Source organism: Eutrigla gurnardus, assembly GCF_963514095.1.
Source record: "Eutrigla gurnardus genome assembly, chromosome: 6".
In the NCBI taxonomy this organism is placed as follows: domain Eukaryota; kingdom Metazoa; phylum Chordata; class Actinopteri; order Perciformes; family Triglidae; genus Eutrigla; species Eutrigla gurnardus.
Genome location: NC_139920.1, coordinates 13,767,400 through 13,785,983, shown reverse-complemented (window position 1 = coordinate 13,785,983; position 18,584 = coordinate 13,767,400). Strand labels below are relative to the sequence as shown.

Genomic DNA, 18,584 nt, shown 5'->3' with positions numbered 1-18,584 from the left:
TACTTTATCTCTCCCATTTAGTGACCTGATCCTGTCGGTCCTGGGCCTCTCTTTAACAGTGACGCATGTCCCATCATGAGATAAACAAGCTGGCTGAGACTCAGAAGAGCTAAAGATGGCTAATGATTACTAACATTGAGCATCAGGGATATGCACAGCTTATAATCACACAAACATAAAGAGCTTGGCCACAGCAGATGTGCTTTTGTTAGAAACAGTACCATTATCATAAATTAATGATGAATGAAAAGACAGACATATATGCAGTATAACAAACAACAGCGAGATCGTTAAGGCCCTCTCTATCTGCCTGTGGCCGCCCAAGCATTTGGAATAAATTGGCTGGCTCATTAAGATTTATGTCTGCTACCAAAACCATCTCATTTCCTCTCTGCTTTACATTTGTCAAAATGTCAGTTTGCTCTAATGTAGCAAACAGCTTCATAATTCAGTTCAATTGTGAACTGTCATGGGAAAGCTGTAATACACAGCAGTAAATACACTGAGGACTGGTGTCTCCTGCTCCAGCGCATTCTGGACGAGTGGTGTTTTTTATTAGTGTCGCTGACTAAATTAGGAATGCATCAGGGAGGTGCACCGGGCAGGTTGCATGTGAAGAGAAATCCTGTCTTTTCTCTGTATGAGCACATGTTGTGGTTGGTTTCTGGTTGCTGGCCGTGTTAAGGTGCGAAACAATACGCTGACATTAAATCTGAAGTATTCTGCAACATCAGCATGATCACGAATGTTTTCACTAATCACAAAATGAAAAGCTAGTATCAGATGAATCGTTCCTGAGAAAGTATGCCAGTTGGCAGAGAATGCGAGACAATGAATTGTGGTACTGTAGCATTTGCTTACTCGACTCGACATTTTCTACAGTGATTTACTGTGAGCTTCCAGGAGTTTCTGTTGTAAAGAGTTTTACTCAGCAGCCTTTGTATTTGCCTGAAATTGCTAAGATAGCCATGGGACTCTTACTGTACTACTCTCCCCTGCTGTATCATAAGTTGGTTACTGTTGATTTCTTCTGTCCATTTTGTATCTCAAAATAAAAAAGATAAGCTACGCATACAGCTACATAGTCAAGGAAGTGTTAATGACTTGCGTCTCAAACCAGGAATATCGTGATAACATGGTCAGTTTAACACTATTGCGGTGACGTGTGTCAAAGAACAGAAAGACAAGCACATAGACAGCTTGCAAACTACTCGACACCGCTATTTTAGTAATATACAACTAGAATTATAAAACTATAATTTGCATTACCATTTAATCAGATGATTATTTTCACAATGAATCAATTAATTGTTTGATATAAAATGTCAAAAATCACAATTTTGTGATTCAAATAACTTCTCTTTTTCAATGTCCAAAAGCAAAGCTAATCAGTTTACTGTCACATGTATCACATGTAAAACTTACAAAGCCTAATTAATTATCATTATAGCTGGTTATTATTAATCAACTAATTGTAAAACTGTACAACTTCATATTTTAAAGTACATATTTTTTCTTCCTGGGCTTTATACGTCTTATTAATGTTTTCAAATGTAAAATAATATAACTACTTGTTGCAGTCCTGTTCTATTTCATGTAATATTTACTTTACTGTTTAAAACTATGTTTTTGTCTAAAATGATGCCAATTAAGTCCATGTGAATTGAATTGAAGACAGGGAGGAGACCTGACACAGAAATGACATTCCCTCATGAATATAACTGTTCTGTCTCCTTTTCCCCTCAGTTTATTTTATGGTAACAAATTAAATTCCCAACTGTGACTAAAGCTGAGAATTGGTTTAGAGAAAGTACATCATTTTCACAGTCAAGCTGTAATTTAAATACTAGCACCATGTGACACTGAAATACTGAAACAATTATGACAGTCACTCCTGATAAGACCTGTCATTGTCGTCCTCCATAAACAGATTTAGAGCTCGAGCAAAGGGCCATGATGGAAAAGCAGACAGAAGATGATAAGGTGATATTGCCTCAGGGAGCCGTCTGGAACAATGTTCTCCTCCAAAGTGGAAAGAAGTGTTCAGCGTAGACTCTTCAGCTTAAGAAAAGAGCATTCAATATTAGTCTGCTCAGAATGGATAAATTAAGTTGTGCTCCTCCCAGTTGGACAATAAAGACAACAGCAAGTTGGGGTCCATTCAGACCGAACTTCCTTTCTCACAATATCCTCACAGGCATGCAGGCGAGGAGAGGAGGAGGGAGGGGGATTAGGACTGACAGAGGGTAATAACAGGAGAGCGTTTCAGCGTTCAGCGTTGAATGAAAGTTAAATGATTCTGTAATAGTTTGGCTTCAGACTCCTTGTATCAATCACCATCTCTCTATTTCCACAGTTGTTTAATGTGTTAACTTATCATATGGCATTAAAGGAAAAATAAGCCATTTTAGGAAACGCTGGCGAGAGTCATAGTAGCCGTTTACCCCTCTTTGCTGTTGCTCATCCAACTAAGCTGTTGAGATGAGCAACAACACCTGAATGCTGAAAACAACAAATGGAAGAATATAAAGTATAGTTGCCATGAGCTTCAGACTTACTACCAGTTATCTAGCTAGGTAAATGAGGTATCTATATCAGTGGTGCATGGAGGTAAATTACATTATCTGTTTCAGTATCTATCTCCCAATCCACCCCCTTTGAAGAAAATGTCTGTCATAATTAATGACTTGGTGCATCTCGCTCCTTCTGTTGTAGCTCCTTCTGTTGTAGCTCCTTCTGTCAGCAGAAACTCCTTTCTCTCCCAACACATTGGGGATGAAGAGATGGATCCACCAATTTGGACCTGCTGGTGTTGGGTCCGTCATTAATTATGTCCTGTTGTCATTTTGCAGCCTCATCATTTATGGTGCTCGGTCCTCCTCCCTGCCAGCATACTGTGTGCTCTCTAATGAGAGAGGGTGACCTCAGTGACCCGCCCCCTCTTTGAAACCAAGATGAAAATATTCCACTAGAGCTTCGATGTTTCCACAAATTTTTATTTTTAAAAATCAAACACGAACCTTCCTTTAGCATATCACTGCCATGAAAAAGGCAGTAAAGGATACAACAAGTCTGTTTGACCTTGCATAATGCATTATTATTGTATTGCATTATGGAGAAGGAATGCTGGCCTCAAAGTGATTTTCAGGTAGTACATCTCAGGGAAAAAAAAGTTCCTTATCAGGAAAGTTTCTCACACACCATTCTCTTCCTTGCAGGTGTGAGTTCATCCTCGGGTGGGCAGCTTCTTGTTTCGGTGGGTAGTCTGTTGGATGACCAGCACTGGCACTGTGTAAAGCTGGAGAGGCTCAGCACTCACCTCAACCTCACAGTTGATAAAAACACTCACCAGGTTCATATACCAGCAGAGCTAAGTCACTGGGACATTCGCCAGGTGAGAAAACAACTTCTCAGCCCTCAAAAACTCACCTTTTAATTAAAGTGGTATCTTCTAGATTGTCTTTTATGCAGCCATAGTCAGTTTATGTTCATGTTCAATACTGCGCATACTAGAGTATACTGAATAAAACAATGGCTAGTTGTCTTTCACTGTCAGAACTTCAGCAAACCTTGAATCCTACATGGGCCAATGGTTACTTATGTATTTGTTTTTATGTTGTTTTTTTGTGCAGCTAAGTGTGGGAGCTGTCCAGAGCCATGGGCTGCAGAAACCCATCCTGTCCAACAGGAACTTCCACGGCTGCCTGGAAAATCTTCTCTACAACGACCTCAACCTGATACACCTGGCTAAACAGAACAACCACCAGGCCTCTGTGGTGGTAAGTCAAGTAAATGACAGGAACTCAGTCAAGATTTCCTTTACTTAACTATTCAACTTAGTAACTACAGTGGTGGTAGGGCCAATAACTGTAGTCAAGTAAAAGTACTGTTGTTTGAAAAGAAAAGTACTCTAGTAGTATGGGCTTTCTGTTTCCCTCAGCAGAGTTGCATTATCTCCACCGTCACTACAAAAATAAACTACCTTTTACAGACTTTTAAGTTTTTGTTCTTCACTTCATTATCTGTGTTTCTGGTGAGATTGATTTGAGATTCTCTGTTTACACTCGTCTGAGCCTTCAGCATAGCCAGCCCCAAATATGTTTTTATTCTCCTTGTCTTTCTGCAATGCATTTTAATTTTGCCTTTATTTTCTTTTAATTCTTCTGTTTTTTCCACTTTATTGTATGACATGTTATGATGTGAAGCACTTTGAGTCTGCCTCGTGTATGAAATGTGCTATACAAATAAAGTTGCCTTGCTTGAATATAACCAATAACAAATACAAAAGTATTTACTAAACAGTTATTAGTATGACGGAGGAGAAATCCCATGGCAGATAGAAGTGTGCATTCATAGTATGAGTTAGAACGACGGTTACGATATTGTAACGCTACAAGCACAGCGAAGCACTCTCCCAAGTAGAGGTATTCGGGTAGGCGCGTCCTGATTGGCCAGCTATGCTGATGCAAATGTTCATATGGTGAATGCATGCTCGTGATTGTTTTTCCATATTATCCATTAAATCCATTAGAGGGCTCTGCATGTGCTTATAGAACTAGGGTTACAATATTGTGACCTTTGTTTTTAGCATCCTTTATCTGTATTATAATCAAACGTTGCCATGATGAGAACAATTCAGACTTTCAGTTCTCTTACTCTGAATGTTTTCTGCTTCAATGTCATTATTATGCTAATGGTCACTGTCATGATTAGTATTTTCTTATTATTTTTCATCATCTCAATCATCATACTCTTCATTTTTACACTGACCATCATCATCAATGTCATGCTCATAATCTTCTTCATTCTCATCACCGATGCCACCACTTACACATTTTTCAAGTTATAAAGCCCAAAACAAACAAGCATCTTTATTTCCGTTCAAGGGTTAGTTTGTTTTTGTAATACTGCCATGCTGGGAAAAGGAGATGTGAGACAAACAATGAAAGTGGTGCAAGTGCTGTGTGACCCCAACGCTTGCCATTGTCTAGCTAAGCTGATCAACTAATGGTAATACAGATGTCCTTTTTCAAAGAGCTGCTCATGAGACCTCTTTGACATCAAGTCAAACCGATTCAGCCTCTGCAACTAATGAATATTCATGTTCTATCATCTCTTTCATAACCATTTTCTCTCTCTGTTCCTTCCCCGCTCTCTTTCTCAGGGCAATGTGACCTTTTCTTGTGCTGAGCACGTTTCAGTCGCTGTGACGTTCACCAACTCCCAGAGCTTCCTGCAGTTGCCAGGGCTGACATCATGGTCATCGGGGGTCGTCTCTGTGGCGCTGCAGTTTCGCACATGGAACAAGGCCGGGCTCCTCTTGACTTTTGACCTGCCGAAGCAGGAGGGCACCGTCTGGTTGTACCTGAGAGAGGCCAGGCTCCGCCTACAGATTAATAAAGCTGACAGGGTCCAGCTGGAGCTCAGCGCAGGTTGGTCCATTCAGGAGTTACACCTACAGAGAGGTGTGGACGCCAGCATTTTGTTCTATCTAAGCACAAAAAAGCTAACTAGAAGTGTGTTCAATCAAAACCTTTCGTGTGAAAGTTGTTTCTTGACCTTATAAATCATGGTCTCAAGATCCAGTCACTACTTTTATGGTTCTTTGAATCGCATGTCAGGAAATGGTTGACTCAGTGGTGTGACTGAAATATTGGACATCTGTCACATAATAATATTGGGAAAAGTTGTCATCCCTGTCATACTCCCTCTGCAGTGGAAGACCGTAAGATGTTGTTAGAAGCTCATAGCTTTAAATATATTAAGATTATTTCAAAAACCCAAATATTGCTTCTGACTCTTGAAACGTCATATTTCTCCTGGGCCACTCATTATGATTTAATACTCAAACATAACATACTTCATACTTAAAATCACACTATAATCCGCCCCACAAGTTTAAGGAAAGGAGTCATGATCCTGACAGCAAAAAAAAAACCACTTGAAGGTTATATTCAATTCAAAATGTGAACGAACCAAAACTGTTTAGTTAATTTTCACATTCTGTCTGTGTGTGCATGAAGGTTCAGGGCTGAATGATGGTCAGTGGCATTCAGTGGAGCTGATCTCCCGACAAGATCACCTGAGCATCACGGTGGACAAAGACGAAGGAGCCACCGCTCACATCAGCATCCCACTTCCTCTAACCAGAGATAGTCAACTCTTCTTTGGTGGTAAGAAGACATGAAAGAAAACATGCATCATGTTGTGCTGTCCTATCTGGTTCTGTAAGCAGCTGTTCTCAGAGGTGTATTCAACTAAAAAACTTCTCTTGTCAAATATATTAACTTGCACCTAGTTCTCGATATAGGAAAACTGCTGACATGGGCATTTAAGACTGGTTAAAATTCCACCGAGGCACTCAGTAATAATTATCATCGTGCCACCCAGAGAGGGAGGAAGTCATAAAGAGTTTCTCCCTCCTCCTCTCTCCTCTCTTTCTTTGATGTTTCCTTTCACCTCTCCTTTTTTTCTTACCTCTTTCCCAGTTTCCTTTTTGCTCTTCTTTCCTTAATGCATTCCTCTCTTTCAAATCACCTTCCCTTTTAATTCATCTCAAGCTATCTTGTATTTCACTTCACCTTCTCCTGTCTATATAGCTTGTATATATTATCCCTTATCAGTCCTCACACATTCTTACATAGCGAAATACAAGTATAATACATGCATACACGACACATATCTCATTGTCTATTATTGTGGCCTTGAACAACCTATTTTCCAACCATAACACAAGTCACATTGTAGTTCATCAAGATTAAGGAGTCTCCATATATATATATTTTTCAACTCCACTAGTGATATAATGTGATTTTTAATCCACAACTTGAAACACCACATATTGGAATTCTTTTCAGCTCCTAAAATTCAAAGTGACAATAAGCAGTGACTCATCTTTCCCTCCCTCTACTGGGAGGTGCGTACCTCTGCGTCTGATGTGCTGACTGCATCTGGAGCAGCGCAGAGCCTGGAGCAGGAATGTTGAACGTTTGACCACGGATTGCCACCATATGGGATGACCTTCAAGTATAGAGATCATTCAAATCCATTGACGAAATGTGGTTTTATATGACAGCCGCCTCAGGGCTGGCTATGCTGAAGGCTGAGATGAGTGTAAACAGAGAATCTCAAATCAATCTCACCAGAAACACAGATAATGAAGTGAAGAACAAAAACTTAAAAGTCTGTAAAAAGTAGTTTATTTTTGTAGTGACGGTGGAGATCTAATGCAACTCTGCTGAGGGAAACGGAAAGCCCAGTTTTTGACTGAAAAGGAACCAAATAGCATCTACACGCAGTGGTGGACGAAGTACACAGATCATTTACTTCAGCAAAGTAAGAAATACTACAGTATAGAGAAATACTTCAAATGACATTCAGAAATGACTTCAGTAAAAGTACAAAAGGATAAAATACTTTAATTATCAAAATAAAATAACTCATTTTGAAGAATGTTCAAAATAATACTTATAATACTGGATTATAAGCACTGATACATTAATGTGAACATTGATACATTGATGCGATGATGACAGTGGCAGTCACAATGCATGTTGGTCACAAGTGACACAAGTGTTGGCAAAGATTCTCAACTTGCGTCTGAGATGAGAAATATTCAGCGTTCTTTACAGCCTGGAAGTCAGGAAGGATTTCATACTGGGATTCAACAAACAATCCAAATCACTTGTAACACCAGTGAATGTGAGTTTTAACCCCTGATATAATATCACAGTGAAGTTTAAACCTTGTACTGGCATCTGCAACTTCCACCATGTATTGTAATGAAAGTCCACTAATGTACTAATGCAAAGCTAATGCAAACCAACCTGACTGAGTGTCATGTGATTCCCTCCCCAGGTTGCCCTGTTCGTGAGAACCCCTTCAAAGCGTTTCAGGGCTGTATGCGTCTCTTGACCCTGGATAACACACCTGCTGACCTGATCAAGGTGCAGCAGAGGCTGCTGGGAAGCTATAGCCACTTGCAGATTGATATGTGTGGCATCATCGACAGGTTAGTTTCCAAGGTTACTATCTATAAATATAGACAAGGAAATAATAATTGAATGGACAAATCTCTGTTGTCTGCAGAGAACACAAATGAATACACTATTTACTCTAAAGTATATCATTAATACATTTTCAATAATAACAAATTGGATGAGAACCAGACAGACAATCATTTTCTGGGTTAAAAGTATAGAATACCCCCAGCCCTTTGTAAGAGGGTGAACTGGGGAGGCGTGATAAAGACTCAGCAAGCATAACGAAACTAACTCAATGTATATTTGATTTACCAAATAGATGAAATGAAGGATTAAACACGGTGCTCACTGCCTGGATTATCCCACTGGCTATAGGTGTGGACAGTAGGTAGTTCTGCACCGATCTAACAAAGTGCAAGTTCAGGACCTTGGAGAGCGCCTCAGCAGGCTTTCATTTTAAAGTTTACTGCATTTGCAGGCATATTTGTGTCTTTTTTAACCCATCATGTAATATAAATTGATTTACATGTGCTTTGTAATGGCCCTATTTTTCTATGAAGTGCACAAATGATTTCCAATTCTCAGTGTGGATTCAGAGAGATGCGTAGATCAAGTAAAAATGGTTGGATGCAACTCCGAAATCTGACTTAGGAAAAGTGTTGCGGAAGGGAATGTCAGACATTTGAAGAAGCATTTCCTTTGAAGCATACTGACACCTTTAGGACACACTTGCTTTCTAAGGCTATGAAGTCTCTGAACTTACTGCTCCCCCAGCCGACCTCTGTCTCCTCACTGTATGCTGTCAGAAGGTAGTAACTCTGACCTCTTTGCTTCTGTCAAGTTACTGACAACTTAATAATACACCTTGTAAACACACACACACACACACGCGCACACATATCGTGGACCAGGTGCAAAGTGGCCCAAAAGCATACCTCTCTCTCTCTCTCTCTCTGTCTCTCTCTCTCTCACTCTCTCTCTCTCTCATCCCACTACGTATATTGGGAGGTGTGTTGTGTTGGTTTAGCCAGAGGCAGTAGTTGAAACCGGGGTAAATTGGATGGAAGCTCTGTGATCCAACATTATAGGACAGTGTCACACCACACCACAAACCTTAAAGTCGCAGTCGGCAACATTTGTTTGATCATATACAATATACGATAGAACAACATAAATCATCCGGTTTTAGAAAAAATTCACGCCTCTACGTGCATCTAAAGTTTGTTGTTTGTTTTGCAAAAATCCACCGCTCTCGTATCATCCTGTCCACTCAGCGCAGTTCACAGATCCAACCTCCCCCCTCACGCATGTTACAATATCACAGGCACACGCCTCAAGCTAGGCATACGCTAAATGACGTTAGCAGTTGCTATCTATGAGTAAGTTAGCCAGCCTACCTCTGTGTAGCGTGTACTCCATGCCGTTTATCGATGAGAGAAGAAACGGGCAATGACAAGCACTCAATGGGAGGGAGCGGAGGAGCTCGGTGGTAGAGGGGGAGGGGCGTGAGTGTTGTAAACATTCAAAATTTGACTGAGTCAACTCCATCTGCCAGACTTGCTGACTGCAGCTTTAAGATAAGCTAAAACAACTCTTCGCTCAGTTAATCCTGGAGTCCTGTGATCTGAGCTGCGGTGCAGTATGCTGTCACATTGCATTGCAAATTGTTAGTCAAGCTATGAGCCCTCTGGAGGACAAATGGTTTGGTAAACTTTTTAGCCCTGAAAAGATTCTTTAGTAGATTTAGTGATACGGGCTATAATGCAGTTCGCCATTTGATCCGTGCTCATGTTTCTGAACCTCTGTAATTTTCTCCGTGTTCGAGGCTGCATGCTCTACATGCTGCCGAAGGCAAACACCACAAACGCTGCTGAAAAGACTTGCCTACTGTCACTGCAAATGGGCCCAATGGGACAAGTTGTAGCTATACTACCTATACTACTGCCATGATTCCAACCAGCCTTGTTTTCTAACTCTGTGAACACAGTTTATCTTAAGTCTCTCTCTCTCCCTCTGTCTGTCTCTCTCTCTCTCTCTCTCTCTCTCTCTCTCTCTCTCTCTCTCTCTCTCTCTCTCTCTCTCTCTCTCTCTCTCTCTCTACAGTCTCCTGACCTCATTTCCTCAGGTTCACTGTCCAAACACACTTGATATCCAGTCAATGCCTCTGTCTCTGTTGCAGCTGCTGCTCACTTAATCTTTCCTTCCCTCAGCCCTCTTTCTCAACTCTCCCCTTCCATCCTGCATCACTCATGCTTCCTCTCATCCCATCATTCCTGACTGTACCTCCTTTCTTTTTAGACTTTCGGATTCCAAACTTTAGTTGAGGAAGATTTTCTCTGAGCCCATGTATGCTCTTTTGTTCTTTTATCTTTGTGAGGACCTTGAGCATGATTTAAATGATGGTCAGCTGATGGTTGGGACTGGAGACTATGGAAATGACAGACAGTTGTTTGTGTACACTATCTTGTATGGACCAGTGTCGGTATTTGGATGGCCACCTAAGGTGTGTTCTATTTATTTTGCAGTCAAACTGTTGGAATTGTACATAAATGTGAAATGGTTTGGATTGGGGAAAAATAGCTCTTGTGTGTTGTACATTCTGCCAATTGGGCTGCAAAATGAAGCTTATAGCGGAGGTTATAATTCACAAATCTCTCTGTCTCTGTCTCTCTCTCTCTCTCTCTCTCTCTCTCTCTCTCTCTCTCTCTCTCTCTCTCTCTCTTCCAGCTGCTCACTCACTCTGGGCATTCACTCTAAGTTAAACCAACCAGATTTCTCTCTCATCTCAAATTTAAAACTTTTCTCCTCTCTGTCGTCATTCCCAATGTGATCCTTCTTCACCACATTCACCTCCAATCCTCATCCAGTACCAAGTCCTGCTCCCAAACCCATCAGCACTACCACTGGTGTCTAGACTACCCCCTTTACAATACTAGAGGGGCTCTAATCACCAAATGCTCTTTGCTATTCGTAGTTTGTGCACCATGTAATTATGGTTCACTCTAAATGAAGTCTCTCCTGACTGAAATTGGCTCATTAGTGCTCAACTGGAGTTGATTAAATTGCACTTGGTCCTAGCTAAATATACAGTAAATTAAACTGTTTTGCAGCTGACTTCCAACTCAGGCCCACAACACCAAATGACCTCCACTTGCATGTAAGGGCACCACTTCAACCACAAGCACAAAAACGTTTGATCAGAAACTTTTAATAAAAATGTCTCCTATTAAGGAACAACAGATGGGAGACTAAGAAAGGAGAATGGTTCCATGTCTTGGAAACAGTGTTTCTTTTATGGCCAAAACACAGGAATTAATAATAAAAGGTTCCTTTGTTTTTTCAAAGTGTCTTTATTGTCCCTTCAAGGGAAATCAGTTTGCAGCCATTTTACATACAAGATGAATAAAAGCAATTAACACTGAACAACAACAAGAAATGAGAGGCGCTGATGAAGGCACGGTGATCTTGGCACTCCAGATGGGAAATCACCTTCCTAAGCACCTGCTTGTTAAGTCCTGAGAAGGTAGTTTGTCTCTGGCCGCTGCAATTCTAGTTAACGATACTACTGCAACTTCAGCTTCTCAAAACATGCAGCTAGTGTTCCACTCGACATGGCAATAAAAACGTATGAAGTTTCCATTTAAAATATATTAAAAAAATGTTGTTGTTTTCTTTTAAATCTGCTTTTTTATCCAGGCTCCTCTTACGCGCCTGCTCAAGGCCTAATGTTCCTTTTTATAACCAACATCCTTGAGAAGTTTTTACAGAGAGTTTGGTTCTCTCCCCCTCTATCTGTGTGTCTGTCTGCCTCTCAGGTGTTCCCCCAGTCACTGTGAACACGGAGGTAGATGTACTCAGTCGTGGAGCACCTTCCACTGTAACTGCTCCAACAGCGGCTACAGAGGAGCCACCTGCCACAGCTGTAAGCAACCACCAAGATTCAAGATTTCTTGAATATATATATATATATATATATATATATATATATATATATATATGTTTTACTTATAATACAATACAGATGAGAATATAATTCATCCCGTTTGATTATTTGAAAGGGGGAATATTTTTGTTATTTTGGGATTTTTGTTTCTTAAATGAAAAAGCAAAATAAGCCTCATCACCTTTCTCCCACTTTGAGTGTAACATTTGATTTTTGGCTGAATATCACATGCTGGAGAAACCCTTAACATATTGTGAATAAAGCCTTTGATTAATAGAGAATAGGATTAATACAGAATTCCAGACATGCTCTCATTGCTACTTTAATAGCAGTGAGACCACATGTCCCCTAACACTTAATTTACTTTTGTTTTTTTTCCTACTCCATTGTTTCATAACTTTAATTGACCATGTTCAATTGGGAATAGACTAAACAGATTGTTGGCACTTTACTATACTGAGTAAATGAGATTTGATCATTTGATTCTAAAGTCTTAAAAGCTCCCTTTTCTGGCTTCCTGACACCTGCAGATGGCCCACAATCTCTACTTTATTTGTTCATTTCAAATGTGCGTGCATGGGTTATGTGTAGCCTATGTGCAAGCAACTCTCGCCCATTTTGAAGAGGAGAGACGGGCTGCTTTTCCATAGAAATGTCCCACTGGACATGCCAGGGCAGAGGTTCAGCACCCTTCACTCAAACTGTATCATTTTTCACATAAAAGAAAAATTTGAAGAATATTAAAGCAATAAAGGGAAGAGGGACCTTTTGTTTTGCAGAACAATCGATCAGATCTGATTTGAGGAAAGTTGAAAATGACTGGTGTGCCTCAACTGTTCAGTATGGAGATGACAACGCATTTCTCCTCAACTCTAACCACTGCAGTTTTATAAAATACACAAAGCACCAAAGCAACTCTGAGCACTTAAGTTGCACATTTTCCTCTTGACTGCATCAGATACTTGCAGAGTGCAATCAGGTTAAATATGCTTTTAGTATAAACATGAGCCTAAATGAGCTTGTGGATAGGTTTGCACCAAATGATAATGCTGCTTCATAACAACAAATAGCCTAGTGGTACATTATAGCATCTACTCCAAGGCAACCGAGAAAGAACATAGACATCCTGCTATATCTGAAAGCCACAATTCTCCACCCATTTCCATTTTAAACAGCACATATACATACATGCACAGAGGGATGTTGACTTTATTTTCTGCTCAAGACACCATACACTGTATCTTAAAGGGCATACTTTTGGAGCCTTTTCTATATTGATAGTAAATGCTGCGTGGTGACCATTCTCGTTCATTTAATTCATGTAAATGTTGCACAGAGAGTCACAGTCTTGACAGTTATTGTGATAGCTAGCCTTAACCGACATTTAACTGATTTAACTGATGTTGGAACATAATTCAATACATGCATTAGCTTCTGCAGAAATGCTAATTTTATAGAAACAGGGACCATCTAAGTTCAGGAGTAATAAATTAAATCTTATGGTATTCTATAGGCATCCTATAGTATGAAATGGTTACTATAGGTACGCAACAGTTGTATTTACCCCAATTTATCAAGACATAGTGTTTTCTTCTTTTTTGTACGGATTTAGGCTGTGCTAAATGTTTTTAATTGTTGGGCAAGAACCCTGTGCTTCCTTATTGAGCACTTCTGTGAGGATGTTTTTAAAAGTGTCAGTTGAAATACTTCCCTTCCACCTTTTTATATTTAGTCTCAAAAGCAACTATATATAACTATATGATGATATTTTTTTTCTAAGAAGTTCTAAATATTGCTATATAGGTCAGAACATTTGAACTAAAATGAAAGACTTTTCGTTAGGCTCAGAACAAACCGCAAAATCATTTAACTCCCCTCCCTGGCAATATGGAAATCGAAAAAGAGGAGATGAAACAAAAAAAAAGAGGATTGGAAGAAGTCATACAGAGGAGAGAGTGAGGATAGGTGCAAGAGGGAGGTGTACTGCAGGAGAGGATGTCAGAAAAGCAGAGTGGGTCCCAAGGCAGACTGTTCTCTTTAAAATCCATTATAAATGGTTTTCAACTCCCTACACTGCCTACAGTATTTTATGAGTCAAATTTGAAATTAAAGAGATCCTGGATTTGATTACACTCCCAAACATTGATTGAATCTTTCAACTGCGTGGCGGTGTGATTCTCCAGGCTGGATCCCGGCCAACTTGTGTAGTTCATGTATGTCACCTATTTCAGTTCAATAGTTTATTGTTACATAACTGTTATTAATTGTTTTTTTTCTCCCCCGTTCCTTTAATATTGTTGGCCTTCACTGATCTTTTGTTTGATTTACAATACAATGCTAATGCACTAGCAGGGTAAGAGTTGTGCTTTCCTCTGGAGCAGTTCACACCTAAAAGGCATTCACAGTATGTTTGGCTACAGAACAAGCAGCTATAATACGATTGTATTGATTCAGGTTGTATCAAAAACTAGTCATGGTTATTTGCATACTATTTAGGTAAGAAAAATAGGCTACACCAGAAAAGGATTACAATCAATGACGAAGGCATTTTATTATTTCTGGTGAAAATAAGAACATATATGGATATTCTCCATCTTGTGATGCACAAGTTGAATGTTCACTACTTGCTTAACTACGTGTGGGACAAAACGGAACACAAACAAAATATGTTTGTTCATGCCAAGCACTGCAGTTGAACTCACATGCGTCAGCTCTCACAATATTATTGGCTTATTGATGCAACATCACTAAAATCGCCCATTCATACAAGTGTTTTTAATTTTTTTATAAACTCTCAGCTTTCATTGCAACTCTGCTGAGTCTCTGATGCCAACACTGATTGCTGTTGGAACTCTCTCCGCCACTCCAACTTCTCCCCACGTCTCTGAATCTCTGGTATTGTTATCGTGAGTGGTCGTTCTCCAAGCCGACTCCTTGCCGCTGCTCTGATTGTTTGAGAGCTCTCAACATGCAGAGACGTGAAATAGAGCCGGCACCGTGAATGGAAATGTAGTACTCTGGGAATTGTTAGGGGCAGTCTCCTGATACGGATTTGGTGTGATAGGGGCAAGAAGTTGTTACCCTTTTTATTGCTTTTTCTTTCACAGCGAGATATAAACAGTCATGCGAGGCGTACAAACACAAAGGAAACACATCAGGACATTACCACATAGACGTGGATGGCAGTGGACCAATCAAACCCCAGCTCGTCTACTGTAACATGACAGGTAGCACACTAAGACGCACATCTTCACACGGTGTATCACTATGCTTATTTATTGATTTATCTCCGTCTGTCTGTCTCTCTCCTCTTGCTGTCTCGCCACCAGAGGACATGGCATGGATGGTGATCCAACACAATAACACGGAACTGACCAGAGTGCATTCGCCCCTTGAGAGAAACCAACATTTAGCCCACTTTGACTACGCTTCCGAAGAGGAGCAGTTAGATGGCATCATCAGCCAATCAGAGCACTGTGAACAGGAACTGTCCTACCACTGCAGGAAGTCCCGCCTCCTCAACACACCAGGTAAAATGTGAAGCCCTCTGATGTTTTCTGTTGTAGCTGATTGACTGATATGGTATGTTTTGGGGGACAGTGAGATATGGAGATTTTATTGTTATTGTTTGTGTTGTTTTGTTGTATTGTGTGTGTGTTTAAGAAGGAGGAAGACGGTGTGATGATGAGGTGTGTTGTTAAGAGGGGAATGGCACCAGGCACAAACTTTTCTCTATCTGGAGAGGTGGCGTGAATTGCTGATTTAGTTGATTTAGAAACTAATTCAAACATCAATTTAATTTAAAATGGCCATTTTACTCCTCCTCACTCCACTGCAGCAGCTAACGGTTTATCTGCACCATTACTTGTTTTCTCAAGTAAATCATCAGCTGCTTTTTGTTGTTACTCTTTCTTTTAAAAAAAGACATAAATAAGCAACACATCGTGTTTACAGTAGAATGTTTCAAAAGGGGTACCCACAAGATGCATTTCTACTGGTCTTGGTTGGTCTTCTTCAGAACAATCTAAATGTTCACATCTTCTTGCCTTTTCTCATATTAGGAAGAAATAGAATTAAGGAACAAATTGAATAAGTTTCCAACTACACTTCCAACATTGTGTAAAAGCATGAGAGTACTTTTGAGGGAAAGGGGTCATCATAAAGTAGGTGTCCATTTTGTGTCCAATTTTGCAAAGAAAACAGCAGTGAGTCACGGTCAATGCAGGGCAGCAGGGCTGTAGAGTGACCAAAAGGTGGTTTTTGATGGAATCCTAAAGAAATGTTTTTTTTTCGACAGCCAGTTGGAAGAAGATAAATAGGGGTGAGGGAAAGTAAAAATAGGAAAGCCTTTCTGTCCTATTTGAAACGTAAGTCAAGTCCCGACTTAAACTGTGAATCCAGGATTTGGAAGTTATACTGTACATGTTTTGTGAAAGGTTACTGCCATGCTCCCTTTAGCCAATTGGCATGAATACAAATGCACACTTTCCCACCCACACACTTGATCTCCGTGGCAAATTTCAGCCTCCTAGGGTGAAAACTGTGCCCGCCGAAGGAGGATGTTTATGGTGTGTATTTGTGTGTGTTTCAGAGGGTTCTCTGTTCACCTGGTGGGTGGGAGGTCCGGGTCCAGGTCAAGTCCAGACGTACTGGGGCGGCGCACTGCCAGGCAGCCGGCAGTGTGCCTGTGGCCTGCAGGACAACTGTCTGGATTCAAATCACTACTGCAACTGTGATGCTGACTACGACCAATGGTACTGTACCGTATTGTGCTCCTTTGTTCTTAGTTCAAATCCATGACATTATAATTGAAAGAGTTTGGAAGTTAAAGTTTTATCTTACATTAATGAATGTAACCATAAAAAAATATGAGGCAATGCCCAGGAGTTCTTTCCTATATTGGGACACTTTGGAGTGCACTACGACACTAAAGAAAAACAATGGAGTCTGTGTTGTCAAAGATACATTTCTTTTGTCATTAGGTTAGTTTCACCAAAGAGTTTACTGGTAATGTAGAGTGGAGGGCTGTTTCAATGTTTTCCTGCACTTTAATATACATTGATCAGTGATTTATGGTGGTGTCTTAACAGAGACATTATAGACACAATGCATTTTCAGCCAGTTGTTCAGTCGGTCAAGAACTTTGGTCCAGTCTGAAAATAACTATTTGATGGATCCATATAAACATTTTTGTGTAGACCATGAGGACATTTTTGTCCCAAGTGGACAAATCCTACTGTCTTTGGTGAAACCCCTGACAAATTGGATCAAATTCCAATTTAAAATCAATTACCTGCAAACATTCCCAACAGCCTCAAACACTAATATGCCAAATTAAGATGTGGAACATGGTAAATGTCATAACTGCTTTACATCAGCATTTTACCGTTCATCATCGTGAGCATAGGATGCTGATCCAACCATTTAACTCAAAGCAACACTGTGTGTAAGTACAGCTGGTAAAATGGTCACATGATTGAAAATCGAATTATAACTCAAGTTTAATGTCTATAAAAAACAATGATTTGGTTGGACCAGTTATGGAAATATATGCTTTAATGTTTCTCTTCAGGACATATATAAAACACTGTCAGATCTTCTTTGAAAATAAACCCCTTCTGACATTCTTCAATTAAATGATTCAGTGAAATCTGGCTTCATTAACCTGTAAGTTATTACTTTTAATTAAAAGTAATTAATAGAATTCAATGTTTACCACTACATCCAGCATAATAGACGGAAAAGTGCCATGAGACATCCAAGATAAATCTTATTATATCACCCCTCTCCATGTTTCATCCAATCCTGTATTCAAATCCTTTCATCTATGCTGTGAGCAATGTTGTATTTAGGTCACCTTTCACAATCCTTTTCACAAATTCTCCAAATGCCTATATTGTAACCACCAAGCTATCTGTCAGCATAGCCAAAGGTCCTTATTTCTATTATCTTGCTGCCTAAATCTCTGCAACTCCTACTTTATTCTTAAAGACTTTCTTCTGCTGTCAGTGTCTCATCACATTCACCTAGATTTAGGTTTTGACTCTGTTTTCACAGCAACAAAGCCAAGTATGAAACACACCGAGAGAGTGAATGGTGGTGGTGGTGAATGTGCAGAAGAATCACTCAGCCTATGTTTATTTGGAAAACGGTCCTACAAAACATTGGCAGAGACACGTGTCAGCGAGATGCCTGTCACCATTTGAGTAGAAACTGTGTAAAGACAGTGAAGATATGGAGTGTTACAGCATGTCCCACTTTTACACTGTTTATTGTGAGTTTATATGGTGGGCACTTGTTTTTCATGGCTTATGTATGCAACCATTCAACTTAATTTTGATATCTCAATACTCATCTTCTCTTTCTTCTTCCTCCCATCCTTCTTCTTCTACACCTTCTTGTCATCCCTTTTATCTTCCCTTTCTTCTTTCTTCTCCTTCACCTCTATCTGCTTGCTTCTCCTCCTCTCCCTTCTTTTCTTTCTCCTTCTTCTCCACATCCTCCTACTCTGTAATCACACCTTTCTGTTTTCCTCCTCTCCTCATTCTCCTGCTCATTCTGATTCCCCTTCATTTTCTACTTCCTTCTTTTGCTTCTTCTCCTCCTCCTTCTTGTCTTCCCCAATCTTCTCCTCCTCTTCCTTCTACTACTTGTCTTGC

General features: G+C 40.0%; 1 protein-coding gene across 1 annotated transcript in view; it reads left to right on the top strand.

The window, feature by feature from the left end:
- The window catches only part of LOC311014292 (contactin-associated protein-like 4), a 77,284-nt gene that overhangs the window by 37,261 nt on the left and 21,439 nt on the right, over nucleotides 1-18,584 (top strand). Inside the window, exons 6-14 of the mRNA XM_084010828.1 lie at nucleotides 3,219-3,394; nucleotides 3,633-3,779; nucleotides 5,165-5,432; nucleotides 6,024-6,173; nucleotides 7,858-8,011; nucleotides 11,798-11,904; nucleotides 15,033-15,152; nucleotides 15,255-15,455; nucleotides 16,517-16,679. Coding sequence (XP_083866954.1) covers nucleotides 3,219-3,394; nucleotides 3,633-3,779; nucleotides 5,165-5,432; nucleotides 6,024-6,173; nucleotides 7,858-8,011; nucleotides 11,798-11,904; nucleotides 15,033-15,152; nucleotides 15,255-15,455; nucleotides 16,517-16,679 — 1,486 coding nt within the window. The remainder of the gene's footprint in view (nucleotides 1-3,218; nucleotides 3,395-3,632; nucleotides 3,780-5,164; nucleotides 5,433-6,023; nucleotides 6,174-7,857; nucleotides 8,012-11,797; nucleotides 11,905-15,032; nucleotides 15,153-15,254; nucleotides 15,456-16,516; nucleotides 16,680-18,584) is intronic.